This window comes from Myripristis murdjan, chromosome 21 (genome assembly GCF_902150065.1).
Source record: "Myripristis murdjan chromosome 21, fMyrMur1.1, whole genome shotgun sequence".
NCBI classification, from domain to species: domain Eukaryota; kingdom Metazoa; phylum Chordata; class Actinopteri; order Holocentriformes; family Holocentridae; genus Myripristis; species Myripristis murdjan.
The window spans coordinates 22409894-22433025 of NC_044000.1; the positions used below are offsets into that span (position 1 = coordinate 22409894).

The 23132-nt window shown below is 41.1% G+C and overlaps 1 protein-coding gene across 3 annotated transcripts; it reads right to left on the reverse strand.

Annotated features, from left to right (window-relative positions):
* Positions 1–477: 477 nt before the first annotated feature.
* shox (shox homeobox) lies at positions 478–12250 on the reverse strand. Of its 3 annotated transcripts, none has more exons than XM_030080772.1 (6): positions 11851–12250; positions 9780–9988; positions 5783–5840; positions 5402–5490; positions 2903–3115; positions 478–2546 (listed from the first exon to the last, which is right to left on the reverse strand). In XM_030080772.1, the coding sequence occupies exons 1-6, from the start codon at positions 12095–12097 to the stop codon at positions 2457–2459; spliced, it is 906 nt and encodes a 301-aa protein (XP_029936632.1). In that variant the 5' UTR covers positions 12098–12250; the 3' UTR covers positions 478–2456. The 3 variants fall into 3 exon arrangements, with proteins under 3 accessions (XP_029936632.1, XP_029936631.1, XP_029936634.1); XM_030080771.1 differs by having other exon boundaries at positions 5402–5511; XM_030080774.1 differs by lacking the exon at positions 478–2546 and having other exon boundaries at positions 2735–3115; positions 5402–5511.
* Positions 12251–23132: the final 10882 nt, after the last annotated feature.

Consider the following 23132-nt stretch of genomic DNA (forward strand, 5'->3'; position numbering starts at 1 on the left):
TTGGTGTGCGGCTCAGATTGGATGTGATGAGCTGGGCTAGCTGACATGGAGTCTGCGTGAATGTCAGTCCTAGACTGATATTGATATTGATCCACAGGTTCACCGTGAGACAGCTGCTGAGCGTCAGCCACAACATGGTGTGATACACAGAGAAAGCATGAATCTGCATCAGGTCAGACACACCCAGGACACGCTGGCGGGGGATCCAGCCCTCGACTACCGTTATCATCTTTAAAATGCGGTTAGTACTGTCTTTTTTAGGTAATTTACAGCCATTATAACATTGCTTGTGTTCTTGTGTATATTGACTCACAGAGAGGCTTTTTGCAAGAATAGAAAGTTTCCACAGCAACCTCGCCGCACTGCATAACTTCATCCATGCTGTTACAAAGTCTCATATGCAACATAAAAGTTGTGAAAGTATTTTAAAACTCGAGTACAAATATTTATAATTTTATTGATAGTTTACTTGTACAAGATGTACATTCATATTTTGTGAATCAAAAGGGGAAAACATAAACTTTACGATGATGATTGGCATGCTTGCATATGAAAATGATAATAATTGCAATGGGTACAACAAATTCCATGGAGTTTTGTTAAATTCAACCATCCCTGAAATGTTTGTAAACTCGGACACGCTACATTTTAGGCAAACAATGCACTACAGCCACACCTCCTAATTCAAATTTAACACTTAAAAAAACATACAAAAATAAATGCAAAGCCATGTAAAAATGTACACTTGTAGTTCAACTATTTCATCTTTCATAAACTTTCAGACAAAATAATAAATAAAACACCCATATGTTTAATTTAAAATGGAGACATAGATAAACAATTCTAGATGGAGGTTTGTTAACAGAGAAAAAGTTGTTTGGAAATTCGAGGTAGACCTTTCTAGGATCTACATATTTAAAGGAGCTCTGACAGCAGTGTTTTAAATAACCTTTGAATTTCAAAACATTGCAAAAATTTTCTTAATTTGCCTGGAGCAATTTCGTAAATGCTTTTTGAATTATTTGGAAATGAGCAATGAGTGTCACATGTAACATGCAGAATTAAGTTAATCATATTGGAAAAAACAACTGTTTCGTTTGGATCACAATAATGATTTGTTGATTTTGTTCTGTGCACTTGCCAGAATCTTAAATGGGTTTTTTATGGTTTTCTCTAATGTTCATTGGACAGTGAGGAGATTTTTTTTTTTCAGACCCCAAGCAGTTCATTTCTGCAGCATTGAAAAATGTGCTCATGTCTTTCCTCAACAAGAAATAATTGTACCTGATGTATACAAAAACCATTTGAATACATAGGAGTTTATGCAGGATATGGCACATGGTTGTGAATGACTTTTCTTAAACTTAACATAATATACACTGCCTTAGAAAAACTGGTGTGTTTGGCAAAGAACTTCAACTTCACTCCAATGATATCAGTGCTTGAAAAATGACTGAAAATCATTGGGTCTCTTTATCGTTGAGGATTAACTGCTAGTTGTTTTTACTTTTTTTTTCCTATTTACAGTATTGCACTTAAACTGCACACCATTGCATTTCAGTTTAACTGATGCATTCTTCATATTTTCAGAATTACAAAACAAAAACAAAAACGCAGTTATACCCTTTATCCAAGATAATGTCCTTTTGCTGATAGCATGATGATATCAAATCCCCCTCCCCCCTCAATTAGTAAAGTAGTATCTGCTTGTAGTGCCATTTGTAAACACCCACATACAAGACCTGAAGTGCAAAGGCTATCTTCACTTCTTTACCCAGGATACAGCACAATAAACAGAAAGAAGTAAAGAAAGAGAGAGCACAATGTGAGGAGAAATGCAAACGACGTCTCGCTGACACATGCCCGGCAACACAGAAAGAAAAAACATGTCTCTTTCCCCTGTCAGCGAAGAAGAAGAAGAAAGGAGTTGTTGCTTTTGTAATAGCACAAGTCCATAGCATAAGGATGTCAAACCCTAATGGAGACCAGTGACCTTTCACTTTATGGGGTGGTGGCGTGGAGGGGGAGGAGGAGGAGGAGGGGGGGCAGTGGGCATGTTGAATGGCAGTGTTAAAAACAGTTGTTGAGCGCAATGTCACGTATGGATGGAGGCCAGTGCCAGAAAAGGTCTGTTGTCCTCCGTTAGAACTCATGCACTTGGCAGCAGCAGGGAACACAGTGGTTGGAGACAAATATGGCCATTCTATGATTTCTTTTTCATTCTTTTTTTTTTTTTTTTATTTATTTAGTGAGGGGGAGGGTGTGTAAAGGTGAGAGACGTTCCAATGCCTTGTGGTGGTGTGTGGGTCTGTCTTTCCCCCCATGCTCAAACCTCTGCATTGTCAACATGGCGGCCATCGGCGTCAGTGAGCCTCTAGTTTTGGCCCTGCTGCTGCCTGCTGCCTGCCAGTTTGCTTTGTTATAACGTCTTCTTGTCTGAGCGGCCGGCCCGGCCCTCAGACAGACATCCACATGTGTTTGTACGGTCCTGGGGTTGTGATCTGTGCCTGGAGTGGACTGAGCCACTGGCCCTGCAGAAGTCCTGCCTGTTGGGCGAAAAGTAAAAGGTGATTTCATTGGTATTTAATTACCGTTCTCTACAAGTGGTTTGTTTTGGCAGCTGGTTTTGTGACAATTTTCTCGCTCCCTCCTTTTTTCTTTTTTTTTTCTTCCTCCACTGTTCTCCCCTCTGTCTCTCTCACACACACTCTCTCTCCCCCCTCTCTGTCTGTGTTTCTCTCTTTCATTCTCACTCAGTGTTTTTGTTTAGTTTAGTTTTAGCTGTGAGTGTCATGGCCCTTTCACAGGCTCAGTCTTGTGTGAGAGGCGATTATGGGCATCAGGCGAGCGGAGGGGCAGCCCAGTGGGGTCAGAGTCCCAGAGCCTCGGTGTGTTTTCTTGCCTTGAGTCGCAGGTCAGCGATGCTCGAGTTCTTGCTGTTGCTTTTGGCAGCTGCCGCCACCGCCGCCGCTGCCGAGGCCGAGTCGGCCAGCGATGCAATTGGAAGTCCAAAGGGAGGGGGCGGGAACATCAGGTAGGGAGCGTGAGCAGCCAGGTGAGGGTGCAGGTGAGGGTGGGAGTGGGTGACCCCCTCCAACTGGAGCTGGGCTTGAACCTGCGGAACAGCCAAACACAAATCCCGGGTTAGTCAGCCCCAGCCCCTCAGGCCATGTGCGTGTGTGTGTGAGGAGCGTTGAGGATTTAGGTTTCACAGTCTGACACTATTAAATTCCCCCTCAAGTTTTACCCCCTCAAAGCTGTTGCTTATCGTGTGTTTTCTAAGAAAATAGTTAAGGGCTGCCCTTTTTTCGTGTCAGCTATTCTAAAAGTTAATGAATCATACATTGCACTCAGACACCATATCCAATTTGATAGTCTAGAATCAAAGTCTTTCTAGGACCCAGAACAGATTTGTTTAATTCAGACTGAGGACTCCGTTATACCCTTGGAAATATGCACCATCTTGTTATCCTGATTATGTATTCAATTGCATAAATAAACAATTTTGCACTAAAAAGATATTCACATATTTGGAGTTATAAATATTTATCCAGACATATTCCTGAGCAAAGGGGAAAAAAGAAGTCATAAGGAGCATAGAATATCAGTTTTCACATTCTTGGCAATTATTTTATAAGACGTAGGTGAAAATTAGGCATCCTCTTACTTCAGAGGGAGAACTGAGCTGCCTCTTGCCATTTCTCGTGTGTTTCAAACACCACAGGAAGAAGCAGGAAAACTTTGAGGGTTCTGATGCTTTATCCAACCAAAATAGAACTTCATTTCATGCAGCCAGTCAAAGTTTTAACTTGATTAAACATTTCAGCCAATTTTTCACTTTGCTGCCTTTCAAAATAGCCGAAAAAACTCAAAATGACTAAAATTTCACTTGTTTGAGTGAAACTGAAAATTAATCTCAACTACAACAGTCGACTTTTGTGAGGAGTTTTCATTTCGCATTTTATTCACACCTTGCCAGCTCGGCAATATTAGTCCCAAACAAATCCTGCTGCATAAAACAGGTCTCTTCACATATTTAATTTTAGCAGCAGCCAGGTTACAAACTGCAACTGGGATTGAAAATATTGAAATTTATGGACCAGGAGTTTTCATAATGTCTAACAAAAATACAAATGACTGATGGAGAAACAAATAACTCCCTGTTGAAGCTGTGATTTGTGAAGAAATTCTCTCCCTGGCGCTGTTCCTTAGACCTTTGACTGAAACTGATCAGCCTCTAACACAACAGGTGGTGGACATTTAACGTATGTGTGTGTGCTTGAGTGTGTGTTGTTTCTATCTTAATGCGCATACGCATCCAAATTCCCCACACATTTCTCACACATAACCCTAACCTAACTCACTGTACACTGTCCTTTGTCGTGTGCTTTGTTTTAAAGAATATTTTTTAGGTAAGATTTAGTTAAAAGGTCTTGGGTCACATTCACACCCAAGAAGTTGCGGTTATATGGCATGCACCTTAACCAAGTGAGCCACCTGGTCAGTCATCTGGCCCATTTACTTCTTTTTTGTGCTTGTGTTCCACTGTAATGTCTACGGAGTGTGTGTATGTGTGTGTGTGTGTGTGTGTGTGTGTGTGTGTGTGTGTGTGCACGCTCTGCCCAGTGCCTGTCTCAACCTTGTATAGTGAACCTCTCTCAGTATGCAGGCCTCATGCCTCCACCCCTGCCAACGCAGCTCAACGCCAATATCCATCAGAGCCCACTCCATTCCCTGCTTTCATCATCTCTTTTATGTGCTCGCGCCTGCCGCACTGTTGGCTTAATTAGGCCGGTGCTTTTCACAAGGGTGAAGCAGACAACGCAAGCAGCCACGACGCAAACGCAGATAGCAGCAGATCAAATGTTGGTCCACCTCTCCTCTCCCTGCACACCGTGCCTGCCGGAGCCTGACCCTATCAACACAACCAGGAGGTGAAAGGTGCACCGGCACTGACCTGCATCCCCCCCTCCCGCAAACACACACACATACACACTCACAATCACCCATCATTTACTACATCCAATAGCTGGATGTAAATTACAGGTTCATGGACATTTATTCATGCAAAAGGCTTAAAATGCCTCTACCATACACCCACACTACCAGCTGTGTAAGCACACATAAACACACACACACACATACACAGCAACATCACGCGCCTCCAAATTGTATTCAAAACTCCTCACTCATTCAAGCTGCTATTATGGATTTCTGAGTGCACTCAAAGATGCCGAATAAGCATCTTTTTCCAGCCTACTGTATTGATTTTTTTTTTTTTTTTACACTTAATTCAACCTGAACACTAATCACTCCCTTCTCCAACCTGGTCTGCTATTTATTTATTTCTTCATTTCACGCCTCAGACTGGTGCTTATATGATGATGAGGAGGTGGCCTACCTGTTGGAAGGGCATCCGGAGGGCACCCATATTGACATAGGGTGCTACTCTGCATGCGTCAAGGTGACTAGCAGTGCCCAGAATAACACCTGCAGAGAAGGGAGAGATGTCTGTCAGACAGCCAGACAGTTGTTGTTGTGTGAGATCAGGAGGCAGCAGGTCACAAATTTCCACATGCAGTTAAAAATAGTTAGAGGAACGTTGGGTTTTACAAGCATGCATTCCAGAAATCCAGATTCATGACTAGTTACTGTGAAAATGTAAAAGCAAGCGTTTACCAAAATATATACATATAAATAGAAAATAAATTAAATAAATTAAATAAAAAAAAAAAAAAATACAAATGAAGTCATTCAAAAAGTTAGTGGAAATTATATTTACCTTTGTGCATCTGGTTTTCTTGTTTTCGACATTTTGCTCTTCTGTTTTGAAACCAAACCTGCAAATGAAATCGCAGATGTAAAGCATTAGGCATCGACTAAATAATTTATTAAATCAAAATTCTCATCTAAATAGCGATCACTTGTACCCATCCTCTTCACTGTCACATCTATAATTAAGTTAGTATTATTTTATATGCAAGATACTCATTTGTCATCTAAAAAAAAAAAGACACATTAGTGGAATATAGCATGAAGCCTAAAAAACAGGCCTGCATCAAAATAAACCAGCTCTCTTTTAACCATAAAGCCTCTATAGACTAACCCCGTTTGCCCTTTACGAAAATGCAGTATAGGAAGGGGAAAACAGCATATTCAACACGGCAGCAAAGCTTTAAAATGTGCAGCTGTTGGGGAAAAATTATAGAAAATGAAAAAAAATAATAATATAATAACACATACGTTCTGTACAAACTCACTCACGGGCAAATTATAAATTCGTATATAGCATTATAGGGGTTGTTATTATAGGCTACAATATTAAACTGAAAAAAAAAAACATCAAGTACGATAAACCCATCATAAAGTCAGTATTATATGACTGCTGTGGTGATATTTCGCAAGGGTGGTAAAAAGAAAAAGGGGGAAAAAGAGAAAGGAAAAGGAAAAGGGGGGAAAAAAGCTCCGTTAACCAGCCTCCAATTTGCTGACTGGCTTTGAAGCCGAGGCTGCAGGCTACGGCCTATTGTTAATCATCATCAACCTAATTTGCCTTGGTGAATAACATTATCTCCTCTCCCCTTCGACCCCGCAATGATTATCATTTACAGTTGCGAAATTAGCGACTAGTCGGACCAGGAGGGGCGCAGACTGATGACTCAAGGTGCAGAGGAGCCATTTTACACTGCAGGACCGCCGTTCAACATTGTGTCGATGGCACTGCAATAACACACGAGTCGATAAAGTAAACCATAGCCGTCATTACTGACCACAAGACACAACAGGCAAAGTGACCAAATTAATAAAGCACTGTGGTAATCCACAATTTCCCTCTAAAAAAAAAAAAAAAGAAAAAAGGAAAGAAAAAAGAAAAAAAATACAGCACTGTGTTTGAAAGTTATGAAAATATTATAGTGCCACGACAAAAGTGATAAATACCATAAAATGGGATAAAGTCACAACTACAAACACACTGCACGCACCGGTGCGAATTACAGGAGTGATTTTTCGTTATTTTCGTTAAGGTGTGTATGGTAGATTTCGCACTTTTTTTCCCCTTTAAAAATATTTGCATCTATTTTTTAAATTATTATTGTTATTGTTATTGTTGTTGTTGCTGAATTAAGACCCTCAATGTGACATTATTAATGATGATTAATCTACAGGCAGTGGCTAGTTATCAGCTGTAGTGCAAAATGATGTCAGAAGAGATGTTTATGAAAATCCCAGGTGTTTTCGCATGGACACACAGCAAACCTTCAGATAAATCAAGGCTGATATTAGACGGCCCGGGATCAATTCCAATTACGTGCCAGTATGTTAACCAAAGTGAACTACACTGGTTCAGACAGTTATTTCTTCATTAAGGGCCACTCAATGATGCGCTTCACAAATACCCTAATCTCATTTCCTTTTTGATTTTTTATTAGAGACAGTGAATAATGACATTTAATTTAGCACCGCGCCAGAAACCGAAAGATATTAGTCCTAATTGAATTACTGCCTGCTCCTCACCAAGCTCTCATAACTTTCAATTAGATTCATTGACAGCTGCTCGGAGCGCAGGTTCAGACCCTCCATCAGCCTGCAATTCACTTTCAATAGATCCAGTGTTAAGATCGAAAGCGTGTCCCTGGTCTTCCAAAAGTGTCTAAAAAGGCTTTTCAAATGCTTTCTTTGACGAGAGGATCCCGTCAAGGGTTTCTGGGCCTGTGGATTGACAGCCGTTTTGATCAGAGGAGAGGCTCTTTCCTTACATTTCATTGCATTGCACAGCCTGATTAAACATGTTACCACCATTTATACAGATTGCATCCTTTACGAGCCACACTATTAAACCAAACAACGTTTCATACATGTGGGCCTAATCTATCACGCTCTCTTCTTTATCAGTCCTAATTCTACTATCACCCCGGATTAAAGATTAAACATGGTCAGCCTATTCGACAATGCTCTGCTCCAAACGGTAGTCGCTGTGCTTATAAACCTCTACGATGTGGTTTATTCATCCGATTAGATAGCTGAACAGCAGCAGAGTTGCGACAGAATTGAGTTATTTCTAATCTGTTTTTATGGGGACAGTACATCAAACCAATGGCAGATATTACAAAGAAAATGAGGAGGGATACGAGTTGACATAAGAGCGCGTCCCCTGAAGCAGCCATTCAAACTCTTCATTAATTTTAATCAAGTGGTGGGATTTTTTTTTCCAGTGCACATAACCAGCACTTGTAATCGCAGAGGTGTAGGCCTCTTAACACTTAACACAGGCCTACTGACTTATAGCAGTTCAGCCTCTATTGCACTATAGACAGTAAAATTATTTAAGAGGTATAGAGGAATTTTAGCTGGCCAAATTATTTGGATATCATTTATGATGATATATATTATATAGAAGTGATATGTTATTTTAAAACTGTAGGCCTACAAATCAGTTATGAAGAAGCCCTGTTGCCTAATGTAAAGTAGGTTACTGCACTGACCCTATAAATTTCAGAGGAGCTCCATGCAAATATCAAAGCAAAACGCTAAGTCCCTATATTATAGGAATATTATAACAATATCACAAGGGAAAACCTATAAATTACTTTAAGGTCATTATACGTTCACTGCACAATGCCATAAACACACTACAAGTCCCTATATGTATGAATATTACAGAAATATTATAGGCCTAGTGCTGTTTCATTAGAGAGGCTCTGCTTGTTCAAGCTATCATTTTCACCCCTCCATGTGAGCTCTATAATGACCATGCTAAACCCAAAGGTTGGTAAGGTCACCCTGATAGGCCTGTAGACTCTGCCACTTTCAGCCCTGACACTTTTCACTTGTGCATTTTGCATTAGGCCTAGCTATCTGTTTGTGTCACTGCACAACGAAAACAAGCCTCACATGCACTTTATGACAGCCCATAAACATGTCAACAAAATTGCTCGCCCAATAACCTAATATGCACAATTTAAGCTCGAAAACATTGCTTGTAGTAGCCTATTTTGAGAGCATGGAGCTCAGGGCAAACAAGCATTTACCATGCTCACATTCAGCGTAATGACAGAATAGTCTGGATAAAAATACATAATAAGTAAAATATAAATAAATAAATACTAAATACTAAATAATATAATATCCTACTATATATATATATATATATATATATATATATATATATACATGCACGTGTTTGTTTGTTTTATTTTTTTTTATTAACAGTAGCATAGTAAAAGAATAAAATAAAATTCCCCAGTATTTCACAGATCTTTGCCTATTGTATCTAACTGCTTCAAGATAAAGTTTAGACGTTTTTTCTCATTTTTGTATGTAGCATTAATTATTATTCTTATTCTAACCTTTTTGCTTTTGATCAAGGCAGTGCTCCAAATTAAGGTGTATACCGTAATCAACCCCCAGCCTCCACAAAAGCCACAAGGGAACAGTCACTGCAAATTTCACCCATATGGGACAAAATACAATAAAATAAAGTAACGCTGTAATGAATTTGTGAAAGGTATATCATAGCAAGAGCATAAGTCCCTATATTAATATTAATGCTACAATACCAGAGAAAAACACACCACAAAAGGTCACTGTTCACTCCCAACTGAGACCCAACACACTCACAGACAATACTAATAGTCCCTACAGGAATATTATGAGAACAGCTCCATTATTATTATGCTGGCTTACGCACACGGCTGCGTCGTTTTGATTCCCACTTCCCTCAGATATGTAACGTCAGGTTTGATTTTTTTTTTTTTTTTTTTCCAGAGGCCGAGGCTTACCTGGACTCTGGCCTCCGACAAGCCCAGCCGCTGGCTCAGCTCCTCCCGCATGAAGGCGTCGGGGTAGTGCGTCTCGTCGAAGAGCCGCTCCAGCTCGTTCAGCTGCTCCAAGGTGAAGTTTGTGCGGCTCCTCCGCTGCTTCAGTTTGCTCTGTGCATCCTCGTCCTCCGACTTCACGTCCTCCTTTTTCTCCTTGCACTCGTATATCCCTGTCAAATGGCCCACGTTTAAAAGAAAAGAGTTTACTTTATGGACGTATAGGCCTATAGCCTACACTCCTAAAGCTGTCACATACACCCACACACACTCACTGACACACTGTCTCTCTTTCTCTCTATCTCTCTCTATGCACCCCCCCCCCCCCCCCCCCCCCCCCCCCCTTCTCCCAAACACAAACACACACACACACACACACACACATACACTCTTAGACACACACACACACACACACATGCATACACTGGACTACTACAGGTTACCCTGGGCCTTGACATGGGCCTGAGGCCTGGTTATATGGCAGCAATATGCATATTATTACAAGTGTCTACGTCTGTATTTCCAACATCCGTAAGTCAGTGTGCTTATGTCAGTTCCATAAAGAGAGGAAATCATTCAGTGCGCTGTGCATGAAAGCCTAATAAGGGTATAAGCGATTTAAAGAGCAGAGCATTAAGCCCCGGCTAAATCGAGAAGATTTAGACCTAATTATCTGCCTTTATACAACAGGCTGTAGGCTACATATAAAAAAGTGGCAAGCCTTAACATGTTCTCCTGCCAGCAACACTTAGCTACATTTTATTTATTTATTTATTCTCATTAATAGTTGAGAAAAATCTGCATTCTATTTCACACAATTTAATACGCTGCAAGTGCAGTCAAAATAGTCCTCTGTGTACTGTTGTCACTGGTGTTACTGTTACTAACAGGCTGGATAATTTCTATAGCCCCCAGTTGTGCTGTTTATTGTATACTTACATGATAGCCTAATCATTATTTTCAGCATATTGAAACACGTTTTATACCAAAGTAGCTTACAAGAATAATTCCCTTTAATGTCAAAAAAGACTGCATGTCTTCCAGCGCTATTCGGCTATGCTTGAAAAGTGTTATTGAAAAGAATGCAGCAGGATAACGCAGCCTAATGCCAACTTTTGGCACATGCTGTAGCATTTAATTAATATACAGAAAAATATTAACATCACTAATCCCCATGTCATATATGACAAATATGCTTGTTAGATATATTAAAAAAAAAAATCTTTCCGTTTTATCCCATTAAGCTGACTGCTGAGAGTGGAGGAACTGAAAGTAGGCCTGCCCTGCTGTCTCTCTGTACTTTGGCAACAGTGATTAATTGAGGACAAGCATTTTGAGAGCAGGTCCATTTTTTTAAGACTGTGGTCAAGTATGATTTGTCAGGTTACAGGAGTTTAATAGCTGTAATGACAGCGTGACACTGGGCTATATCTTTTACCAAAAATAATTATGGAAATCCTATAGCCCAAATAAATTGTAGACGGACCTTACATCACAAAAGTATCATAGCAAAACTTGGAAATATAAGATGATGTACCCTACCCGAGAATATCCATACGGTTAGCGATTCAAAAAGCATTAAAGGTCTTTGAATGGACTGACTGGTCCTTAATAATTGTATACAAATATTATAGTAATAACACTGGAGATGAAAGACTATCACACACAATGATGTCAGTGTAAACTCACCATTGAGTGTCATAAATACAATCAAAGTCCCTGTTGTTGGAATAATAGCCTGTGGAAACACTACCGTGATTTTGTTTTCTTGTGAATGGACTGAATGTGTCAAACTATCATCGAATACTCAAGACGCTGGCCACACGGTGGGCCCACCTCCTGGTAAACAAAGTAATTTTCGCAATAACAAATTCAAATGGCACTGGAATCTGGATAGAGAGAAGCCGTGTGCCGTTATGCAGTTCAACTCTTCCTGCACACGGGTTTGTAAAAGCGTCGCTCCCGATACAAGGCAACTGCACTTAAGACATTTTCCCGACACAACACGGAGCATTTATTTTTGAAAAATCCTTACCCTCTGCAGCCCTCGAAACATTAAACTCCTTCAGTTTCTCCTTTTCCAGCTCTACGTGCTCCTTGAACAGATGCACCGGACAGTGGTTGCTCTCCGTTATGTCCTGCAGGTTTGTCTCCGGGCTGCCCAGCTCCCTCGCACGGGCCAAGCCGCTCTCCAAAACTTCCCTGTACGTGATACTCTCTTTGCTGCTCTCCTTGGTTTTCTGATCGAAAGATTTCGACACGAATGCCGTAAGTTCTTCCATGGTCGGTCGGACGGGCGGTCGGTCGGTCAGTAGTGGTCCTGAACGGGGAAATCCACCGTGAATTATCAGTACCTTACCGTCTCTACAAGTCTGCTCTCGGTGCGCTCTTTTTTGGAGATGGCAGCAGCGATAGATAGAAGGGGTGGAGAAGAGGTGAGATCACTCCTGCTGTTGTGACTGTGTATTTGAGAGCACACTATTTATACACGGCCACCTCAGCCCAGCCCTCCCCCCCATCTCTGTGTCTTGAGCAATTACAGGCCGGCTCGACTTTGCAGAATTCAACTTTCAGCAGCTTTCTGTTTTTTCACAGAAATCAATGATGGAGCTGTGATGGAGGCGGTTAATTGAATTACGGGGTCATTAAAATGCCTACGGTGCCTTACCGATGCTAGAAAGCAGTGTGCTGCTGGACGTAATTAATTCGGCGAAAATGTAGACCTAATTAACGCGATTATGATACACAGATGTGGAGTTTGTGGAATTGCGCCTTTCGCTTTACTGTTTTTGACTCAACAAATATAATTGAAAGTTAATCCATGCGCAATAGTCTTATCTGCTACCTATAAGGTGTAACAAGTTATTGGACTGATAATTTTGCTTCCAAGTCATAATATTACCGAACTGGAAAGAATAAGTATTTTATAGCCCATGCAATCAAAGAGCGTGGTACAAAATAGCTGCTAATTGGGCTTTTCCCAACTTAACTGTTTTGAAACATCAGAACAAAAGTCTAACTTCTGATGTCAGTTGGTAAAATTTAATTAAACTGTAACCTTTTGGCCCAACACGTTGTCTGCACGGTAATTCAGCGGAGGCGAGTGTCTAATTTCTTGGGGTTTGAAAGCGGATTTATTTATTTTCAGCAGACCAACGAATTCCAGCTACTACATCTTTTCATGTATATTTCAGAATAATCAAAATGCAGACTTGAAAAAAATACGGTGGAAGGTGGCCAAACACTTACATCCAGCAAATAAATAATCGTGGGCTAATATTGTAATTAATATTGGTGTGTTTTAAAATTCGAGTCTCTTTGGGATATTTACTAGAAATCACATGTGGTTTCCTGTTACGAATATATAGGGTAAAAATCAATACATATCACCAGTGAAAAAATGTTCCCTCTATTTACAGGATTTTCATGGGAATAAGTGAGCCCATAATGGCTTAACGTTATCTAAGTCGTGCATCAGTCCAGCACACAAACACAAAAGGCCGTGAGAGGAGTGCTATCCCCTGGGTCTGCTACCCTGCGCGGCCCGCCACTGTGAAAGCCTCATATCTCAGCTCTCTAATGACTCGGTTTGATGTCTCTCCATTTATCAGTAACCCCGCTTCACATCACTGAGGCTGACGCGCAAGTTGAGGTCTCTCCCTTGTGCCATGAACTGCGCCTTTTGTTGTTAATGGACCTAAATCCTCTTTAAGACGAAAATCTGCGCTCCCAGTCGTGTGCCTCGATAATAAGTATCATTCTACAATAAACTGGCGTTTATAAAAGGCGCATGTGTGTGGCCAGTAACGAAGTAATCCACTTAGAGCTCCATAAAAATAAAATAAAATGATATATCCAACTTTTACGCACGGCCTTTGCACGTTCCATCCCAGGTTTGCCTCTTACCTGGATGTTGTCTATGGTCATTTTAACGCACATTAAAAAATACAAGAATTTCGAATATAGGGACATATTTTTTTATCACAAAATTCACACGTGCTGTAGCGTTGACCAATGTATTAAAGAGCAATAAGCAAAAACTGCCACTCAAAGGAAAAATAATCAAATGTCCATTATGCCTCAAGCTACATTTATTATTAAGTTCAAATAAATAAACTGTTTTGCAGCTGTTTTGTATTTTGAATAAACTCTCCAACAATGCAGTGCTGAGAAATATTTCACCAAAATTAGAAAAAAAGATAGGCTATGTAAGGCCAAAACAGTGCTTAATTTTAAAAATGAATGACGAACAGTGCCCTATTAAAATGTGGCAATATATAACAAAACGCATTATCCAATCAACCTTGCTTTTGTATATTTTTAAAATCTTTTTTTTATTATTTATTTTTTTGTTTGTTTATGAAACTGGGAAAATTTTTAATTGAGGATTTTCAAAGCATACACTTTTTTTCCAAAGCGTCTGAAATTAACGTGAGGCATCACGTGTGATGTCCAATCACCAGCAGCCTGGAGGATATCAGGATAAATCCAGGAGGGATGCTCTTTACGCACCAACGCTGGTGTCGCTATAGTTTAGTGGCCAAACATTCTTAAAGGGACCTCAATCATATTTTCACTTGCCGTTCATTGCCAACCATTTCAGCACTCCACCCTCCCTGGCTGCACATGTGTTCGCTGGGAAAGGCCTGGCAGTTTGTTTGATTTATATAGTTATGCATTTACTATTATTGTTATTATTTGTCTGACCAGAGTGGCAGACCATAAGAAATACAACTACTGTCAGGAGCAGTGCACAGTTTTAGATAATAATTACATGTTTCTATATGGTTAAATAAAATATCAATAACAATAAAAAATAAAAAAATAAAAAAATAGAAATAGAAATAAAAAATTAAAGCTCTAAAAATGGCAAGTAATTAACAAACAGGAATTATTACTATGATTATTATTATTAGTGGTTGTACTAGTAGTGGTAGTAGTAGTAGTGGTGGTGGTGTTTGTTGTTGTTGTATTTCCAGCCATTACCATAATACTTTAACAAAATACTTTTTTTTTTTTTTTTTTTTTTTTTTTTTTTTGGTAGGTAGGTATAGTTCTGCAGTATTAGTAAATTGTTGGTGATAAATTTAAATGTACAACAATGAATTAATTTTCTGGAGGGACAAGGAGAGAAAACTGACACCTAATTTCTTCAGCTCTATTTACATAACTTATTCTAAATGCATTTCTGTATTAGTTACAGATTTGATCAATCCCTATCTCTCTCACTTTACAGTGGAGCCCAATGCATTTTAACCTCATAGGTTAGTGTTAATAACATGGGCATGTGCTCTTACTTAGCTGACCAAATTAATTATTTGAATAATCAGGGCACATAATAAACACAACTTTGTTTATCTGCCGAGAAAAAATAAGCACATTGTCCAGTCTAGAATTTCACATGGCTGCAGGTAGAAAACTGCTGCTTTCCAGGTAATTAGGTGCAGCAAAAACACATTCCCTAATGAGTAGGGGGAGATGACAAGCACCGTCGTTTACTGCCCATAAACCTAATCATGTCCTGATTGTCCATTTAGTGCTAATTATGTGCTGAAGAATTCCTTCTCTACCTGCTTGTGATGGGCTTTGGAGCATTATCAAGACATCAGCAGCCTTAAATGAGTCTGCGCTGCCTGGAAGAGAGCAGAGAGACAGAGAGAGAGAAAGAGAGGGAGAGAGGGGGTGGGTGGAGAGGGAGAGAGAGAGAGAGAGAGAGAGAGAGAGAGAGAGAGAGAGAGAGAGAGAGAGAGATAGCAATGGAAGGTGTTGAGTGAATTAGGACTGTGTTGCCCCCACTGATCACACACCAGCCTTGCACCTCCAAACAGCGTGTTTAGTATGAGGATTCAGGAGAGCTGGGGAAGTGCTCGGTGTCGGAAGTGCTCGGCGGCCCCTCTCAGGGTTTGAATCCCCCTGGTTTTGACTCAGGGTTGTGCCAGCATCCAGGCCCGCACATGCACAGAGAGGAGGGGAAGGGAAAGCAGAGAGCGTCAGAGCAGAGCGCTGCCAGCCTGGACCCAAGGCCTCACTCGAAGAAATGCCACAACAGTGTTTGAACCTGTTCCCTGTGCGAGACTAATCCCCCGAGTGTGAGGGGATGGATGAGCCTAAATGCAGATCCGAGGTTCTGGATGTTTGCCAATTTTTTTTTTTGTAAGGGTAATTAAATCATAATAATGGCATTACTTTACTCAAAGTGTGTGTGTTAAATGTATGGGTTTGAGAATGAGACTAATAATCTTTTTTTTTTTTTTTTAAATGGAATCATATGTATTTTGTAGAAAAGAAAAACAAACAAACAAACAAATAATAATACTCGGTTGGTTGTGGATATAATGAGTTAGCTGCGTGCACATCTGTGTCTGTGTAAGTTCTGTGTCTTTTGCATATTCCCATCTTCATTCCTCTGCAGTGTGATTCAGTCAAATCATAATATATGACAGATCTGATTCTCTAAATGTTATACTTGGCCCCATGAGGGGAGTGAGTTTTAAAAATTCAACTTAAAAAGGAACTAGTGCTGCTCTAGCTTCTAATATAATTTCTATGACCATAAAGCTTCTTTTAAAGCCTCGCTCATCTCCAAATATCATCATCTTGCACTATAGGGACGGGAACCAGCAAAAAATGCAATAAAGTGGTATGCTTGAATCTGATGCAATGTGATAGTGCTGCATGAATGTGGCCCAGCACAGGAACAGAAAATATGATTTATGCTGTAGTTGAAAAATTGATCTTTTCCCACCAGGAAGTGTGATTTAACCTCCAGTCATGTTAATGACAGTGATTAAGTGTTTGTTTATCACAGTCCTCGAGCTTGTCTGCGGGGTGCAGGAACCTCATGGTTTCTACATTGTCTGGTGCCTTCATTTAGGTCCTCTTCTGGTGCTGCAGTGCTGGTCCATGGAGAATACAGGCTGTTCTATGTTCAAAAGCCTTGTCTGCCATCTAAATCAGGCTTTTAGGGCAAAAGAATTCAACATGAAAATACCACAATCTGCTGAACATTAGCTCACTCTAAGCTGGAATGTTTTGGGAATATGTTGAGTCTCCTTTTTGGATTGTTATTTTTCCCTGTGTATTCTCTAACTGCTATCTACCCACAGGGCACCGGGGCCTCCAATTGAAAAAAGCCATGAAATTGACATTATACCCTTAAATGCAGTGCAGATTTGCGGGGAAAATACAGTAATCCACTGACAATGCTGCAAAATCAAACATTCCCCACACGTACTCTCTCTCTATCTCCCTGTTCACTGAGCTACAGTTTGCTCTTCCCGGTTATATGTATTCATTAATTACTTGCATCCTCTTGAAATAATTTCTTTTGATTTGTACAAAAATACAAGAGCATTTTATCGTCAAGTCCCTATGCTGATGCTATTATCATGATGGTCACATACTCTGGGGAGATGCAACAATTTATACAAATCAATAGCATTCAAATAATTCATGACTGATCACATGGTATTTTAGCTCCTTATTTGCAGTAGAAAACCATGTTTTGTTTGGCTCCCAGAGGGCAACATGAAAGACCTCGGGAGAGGAGGGAAGAATTGGAAATAGGGACTGGGGAGACTGCATGTGGATAATAAGAGGACATTGATCATTTGGTGCACAGAGGACAACTGAACCTGTGAGTAAAGGCTAACAAGATTTATTATTTATACATTGTTTAGATGTGTCATCTTGTGTGGATTACATTACACCAGGTTTACATCATCATCTTTAAGGGGACGTAGTGTTGTGACCCAAAACAATAAGCAAAACGTGCTATTTGTGCAGCATTATAATTCGCATTTTTCATTGTTGTGTTTGTGCAAACAATGGCCGGCACAACACTTAGTCTGATGCTTGTTTCAGTTAGGATCCCTCAATATTGCCCATTTATTAGTGAAATTGTTGTTGTGCTGGTGGCGTCGTGGACCAAATAAATCCTAATTTGGACAGTGTTAGTCACAGCTTGTAATAGAAATTAATTTGGTAAATGTGGGGATGGATCAAGTTCCCTCTTGGCAGGGGAACCATCCCACAGACATGTTAACAACGTCTTCAGAGACCAATGAGGCCCATTTACAATAAGTGTCTGTTTTAAGTCGCTTGTTCTGTGTGTGTGTGCGCGTATGTGTGTGTGTGTGTGTTTCACCACAGCAGGCTATAAGGGGTCCCTCTGGTGTCAGTCGGAGAGCGGCCATTTGACGCAGACACACAGGCAGGCTTTTATAGAGTGGTGCTACACTTTCTCAATCATGCAATTAGAGCCTAGTCTGGAGAGAGGAGAGAGAGAGTGACTGTCTTATGTTCATAGCAGAGAGAAAAAGACAGAGGGGGAAAGAGAGACAGTGTCTTTTACAGAGTGATTTATGTCATGTTGTCGAGAAAAGAGGAGTCCTTGATAGACGACTTCATTAGAATTAATTAACAGGGGGATGGATAGACGGACGGAGTGAGAGGGAGAAGAAGAGGAGAGAAAGGAGAGGATTTGGAGGGAGAGAGAGAGAGAGGGGTAAGAAAAGGTGAACAAAACATAGAGGAAGGGGTCTGTGCAGGAAAAGAGAGGGGTAGAGGAGCTCTGAGAGGGGGAACGGAGACCAGATGCCAGAGATTAGGATGAGAGTTGTGGAGTGTGAGGGTGAAGCTTGTTTGTGTGTGAGCATTTCGAGAGGTTAATGTGTGATCAGACAGGAGTGCCTTCTGTAGCAGGGACTAGTCGACTCACCGGGTCCCCACATTTGTCTGGCTAAGCTCCCTTGTTCCCCACCACAGCTTCCCTCATGAATAGGGATGGAGAATCAGTGTTACTGGCAAGAAATCCTGTGCTAACTCGGTAATCTGTGAGATACAAGCTGTTTCGATTCTGGCAACACGTCTAATGTTAAATGTTTTTGCTGTCTCGCTTTTCCCACAGATCAGTTTTCATTCAAACAGTTTGTCCATGTATTGTGACATTTTTTTCCCCTTTGATGAAGTACAGCCATGGTGGTTATTGCTGCTCATGGTAACTACCCAGTTCTTCTTCTATTTACTCCAAACAGACCACTGCTGCTGCTGCTGCTGCTGCTGGGAATATAAAATGTGTCACTTCCTGTACACTGGAGGATTATTTCCCAGGAAAGACCTACCTGACTCGTGGTATGTAGAACAGCAAATGAAACTGAACACACAGGCGAACACACACATACACCCACACGGAGTAGGCATTCTGGGTTGAGTAATGTGTTTGATCTAAACCAACACACTGCAGAAAATGCCCAGTAAGGCAGGTATTGAGCCTGTGAAGCCTAATTTGCTTAGAACAAGTGGGGAAAAGAGTGCCAGCAGGATAAAATAATCCCATTTGGGATGAGATAATCCCACTTGTTTCTGAAGCTAATGCAGAATTTACTTGAATCAAGTGCTATTGATTAAATGCGGATGACAGTCAGCTGATCTGCCTTATTCCGCCCTGTTTCAACATATTTATACTTGTTCCCAGAAAAATGAAACTGCATTGGAAACATGTGGAATTTTCTCATCCCGCTGGCAGATTTCTTCACTTCTTTTAAGAAAAACAAGATTTTTGAGACTTAATATGAGACTAATTTACTTGTTAAGATGGATTTTTTTTTTTTTATTGCAGTGTATAGTTTCTTGCAGTTGGCTGACAGAGTGGCCAAATCTTTGAGTCTGCATAAAATTTGTGACGTCCCACAGCAGGTGACATCTAAATCCCAGTTTAGCCATCCCATCTCACAGAGCTACATGATGCTCAGTGGCCCATGCAGGAGAGAGACGCAAGCTAGACATATATATATGTGTGTGTGTGTGTGAGTGTGTGTGTGTGTGTGTGTGTGTGTGTGTGTGCATACCCGTATGTTCAAAAGTGTGTGCGCACCGTCCATGTAGGAGTGATCAGGCATCCGCCGCAGGCTGTGTCTGTTGGCTGAAGGCTGGCTTTGATGGGCCAAATCACTGCCTCTCTTCTATCAGACATGTCTATCATTTCATGCCTTTTAATCTCCCCTCTCTTCTCCGCAGACATGGAGGCCAGAACGCCAGTGACTAGACTCAACCTACAGTCCACTTATCATTGACCTCGTCTGTCTCCAACTAGTTTGACATTTCAGATTTGACATTTAGACACAACCTACTGGCATGCAATATTTTTGAGAGCCATTATGCTATGTTTGCTTTTACATTTAAGGCATTCACCATTCACCATAACACTGACACTGTTATCTAGAAAGACATGCACTGCAACCATTGCAGGGAGAGCAGCAATAAAGAAGCATAATGGGAACCAAAACAGCATTAAAAACTGTAAGAGGGTAAAGGAATGGGTATTTTTAGCAGCGGAAGCTTGATGAGCAGTGGAAGGGAAATGTGGTAGAGTCAAGTGCAGGTGGACAAGGAGGGTTGGGAGAGGTAGGGAGGAAAACGACAATATTTTCAGTAGAGGCAGTCACAGTGTCATGTGTATGTCATTACGAAGCAGAGAGACAGGCGTCAGTTAAGGGAGCGAAATAACTATTCGGCAAACACAGTAGATGTTTTAAAATTATTGTTGTGTTATGTCCTCTCACCAATCAGTAACCAGAGAGAAAACGGTGCAGAAAGAAGCTATAGAGAGCGATACAAAGCCATTGGAAGGCCAGTGTGTCACCAGTAAAAAGAGGGTCAAATTGGTCTTATTCCACTACCTTTCTCATATATCTTTATTACAAATCAGTAAGCAGCTTAATGTTAGCTTACTTAAAATCATCACTGTTTTGATACCAAAGAATTATGGTTTTGAATTAAATGTACTGGGCAGTGTTGATATTCCCCCTCTAGATAGTCATTATAACCTCACAGTTGATAGCTCAGTAAGCTGCTGTAGGCAGAGAGCACCTGTCACTATCCATCCATCCATCGCTGTCTGCTGTAACTCAGGTCTGATGGAGGGGAGAAGACCCTCAGAAGACCACAGCAGCCTCTCTGGCTGAGAGCAATAATTAATCTAATTCCCTCTCAATTCATTTGACACACCTAATCTATAGGTGCGGGTAGTGCAGATACGATACCGAAAAATCTGTCATATTAAATAACGAATATAACAAATCTGCAATGCAGTTCCTGATCCTTTTTTCTTTCTCTAATTACATCACCCCTCTCATCCCTCCTTCCCTTTTTCCTATCACCTCATCCATCCGTCTTGGCTAACATGGACTCGGGCACCAAACACACGGTCACATGACATGAATGGGTAATCAGTAGGTATTAGTGCGTGTTAACGACCCCTAAGCTGAAAGACGATTCCCCTCTCGATATTAAAGCGATAACACAGCAGAGGAGCAAAAAGCAAATGGCCCTAAGCCTCCAGCTATGCTCCCCTCCAAAGTTGTTTTCCTAGAAAATTAGACGATTGACTAATGGTGTAAATGCTGTTAATTACCGGCGCCAGTACACCAAACAGTCGTCTCTGCCTGTAACTAATAAGAAATCAATTAGCTAATGAATTGGTCATTAAGTGAAAAGCTAATCTTGGCCGAGGTATTTTTTAATGATTTTTTTTGCCTATGATCCTGGCTAATTGCCGTTGTCATACGGCGCTCTCAGCTTTCAGCATGCCTAATGAAGCTTCATTAGATCATAACTGGCACTCTTGGAAGATTCGCAGGCAAACCTGCTTCCCAATTATTTTTAATTGCCAGACATTCTGCACAAACAAGTGCTGCAGCACCTTGCGGAACAGGAGAGCTCAGGCTGGCTGTGCCCATGTTTCCTTCATGACTTCATTTGAAGCGATTAGAGCGCAGGGCAGGGTCGTCGTGGAGCTGCTGTTGTCTGTGGTGTATCTAAAGAGCCCATCAGCTCAAACTGCTGGGCTCATTGTTGCTCTCCCTTCCTCACTTTGATTTGGACTGAGGAGAAAAGCTGCTGCTTCCTTAGTAGCAGGATTTGGCTCTATGTGTCACCCATAGACACCGACAGACACGTTCAGTCTGCTCATAATACACAGGAACACACACACACACACACACACACACACACATTCATTTACACAGAAAATGACATAGATGCATGCATTTAACTAGTGAGTTTGTGCAATTACAAAAACACAGACACTGACAAACACAAATACACACACACATACACACAGATACACACACTCTCTGCCTGCACCACAGTACCTGTACATGTGTCAGCTGACAAAAACAAAGGAGAGAGAGCATCCCTCCCGGGCATGAATAATTAAGAAAAGACAAAAGAGCCTTGGTTTTTTCCTTTTTTTTGCCTCTTCTCTCTGCTTCTTTTGTGTGTCTAGTAAACCCCAGTGTAGTGTACTCTGAGTTCTCCGCCAATAAAATGGAGGAGCATTTTCTCCATGGTGCTCACACAACACATGTTTCCAATCTGACCCCATACAAGTATCTCTCTCTAACATGAGGAGGCTTGTGGTGAAAACAGAATTGTTCAAAGTCTGTCAATCCCACTGATGCATTTAGACAGTTTATCCTGAATTTCCCTTTCTCTCAGACATCAGGTCCTTTCCTCTACCATTGCACTAGATGACAAACACAAACAATGCAGCTTCAATGGTATGAGACTGAAACATTGTTATGTTTTTGCCGATGCTAATCCAGTGACAAGAAAATCTAACCAAATTGTGGCTACTGATTGTACCCAAAGTAATGTTTGTCAAGCTCAGGCAATGTTCATTTAGGCAGAAAGCTACAGCGTTGGCACTTCCCTCACTGGTGCAGAACTGATGATGATCTATGGGCTCTGTGTTAACGCACTTGTCAAGGAAGAGTGTATTCGCACAGGCCTGGTAATCCAGCTAATATGTTTCCATCTTCTTGCCAAAGTTGTGTGTCTTTGAGGCTGCAGCCTATCCTCCAGATTCCGGAGGATAAACACTGTGTCCAAGGCATCTGATTTACAATGAGGTCAAACACCTTGCCCAGGTGTCCTATGTGAACGTGTGTGTGTGTGTGTGTGTGTGTGTGTGTGTGTGTGTCTGCATGTGCATGTACATATGCATTCTTTTGTGTGTGGCAAACTGAGAAGAGGGCTGGGCCTTCTTCACGGGCACACTGAAGTTTGATGGTGGATGAATGGCGCTCCAGATGTCTATCAATATTTAGCAGTAAACATTGCAGGCAGGCGGGGCGACGTGGCAGCTGAGAGCTGAGGTGGTGCTCCCATGAACTGTCGACGGGTTTAACTGGTTAAACTGGAAGGTACAGCCCTCTGAAGTTCAGCGTCTTGGCAGTGCCAGACACGTGTGTGTCACTTTGCAGTCTGATAAGGTTTTGTACATTGTGATAGTCATGCTGTCACAGTCGCAAGCTT

Coding starts and splice junctions, on each gene's coding strand:
- shox (XM_030080771.1), bottom strand. CDS start 12,097: ATGGAAGAACTTACGGCATTCGTGTCGAAATCTTTCGATCAGAAAACC. Junction 5,512..5,782: donor AGAAAACCAGATGCACAAAG/GTAAATATAATT, acceptor GCTGTCTGACAG/ACATCTCTCCCTTCTCTGCA. Junction 3,116..5,401: donor TCCGGATGCCCTTCCAACAG/GTAGGCCACCTC, acceptor GCTGTTCCGCAG/GTTCAAGCCCAGCTCCAGTT.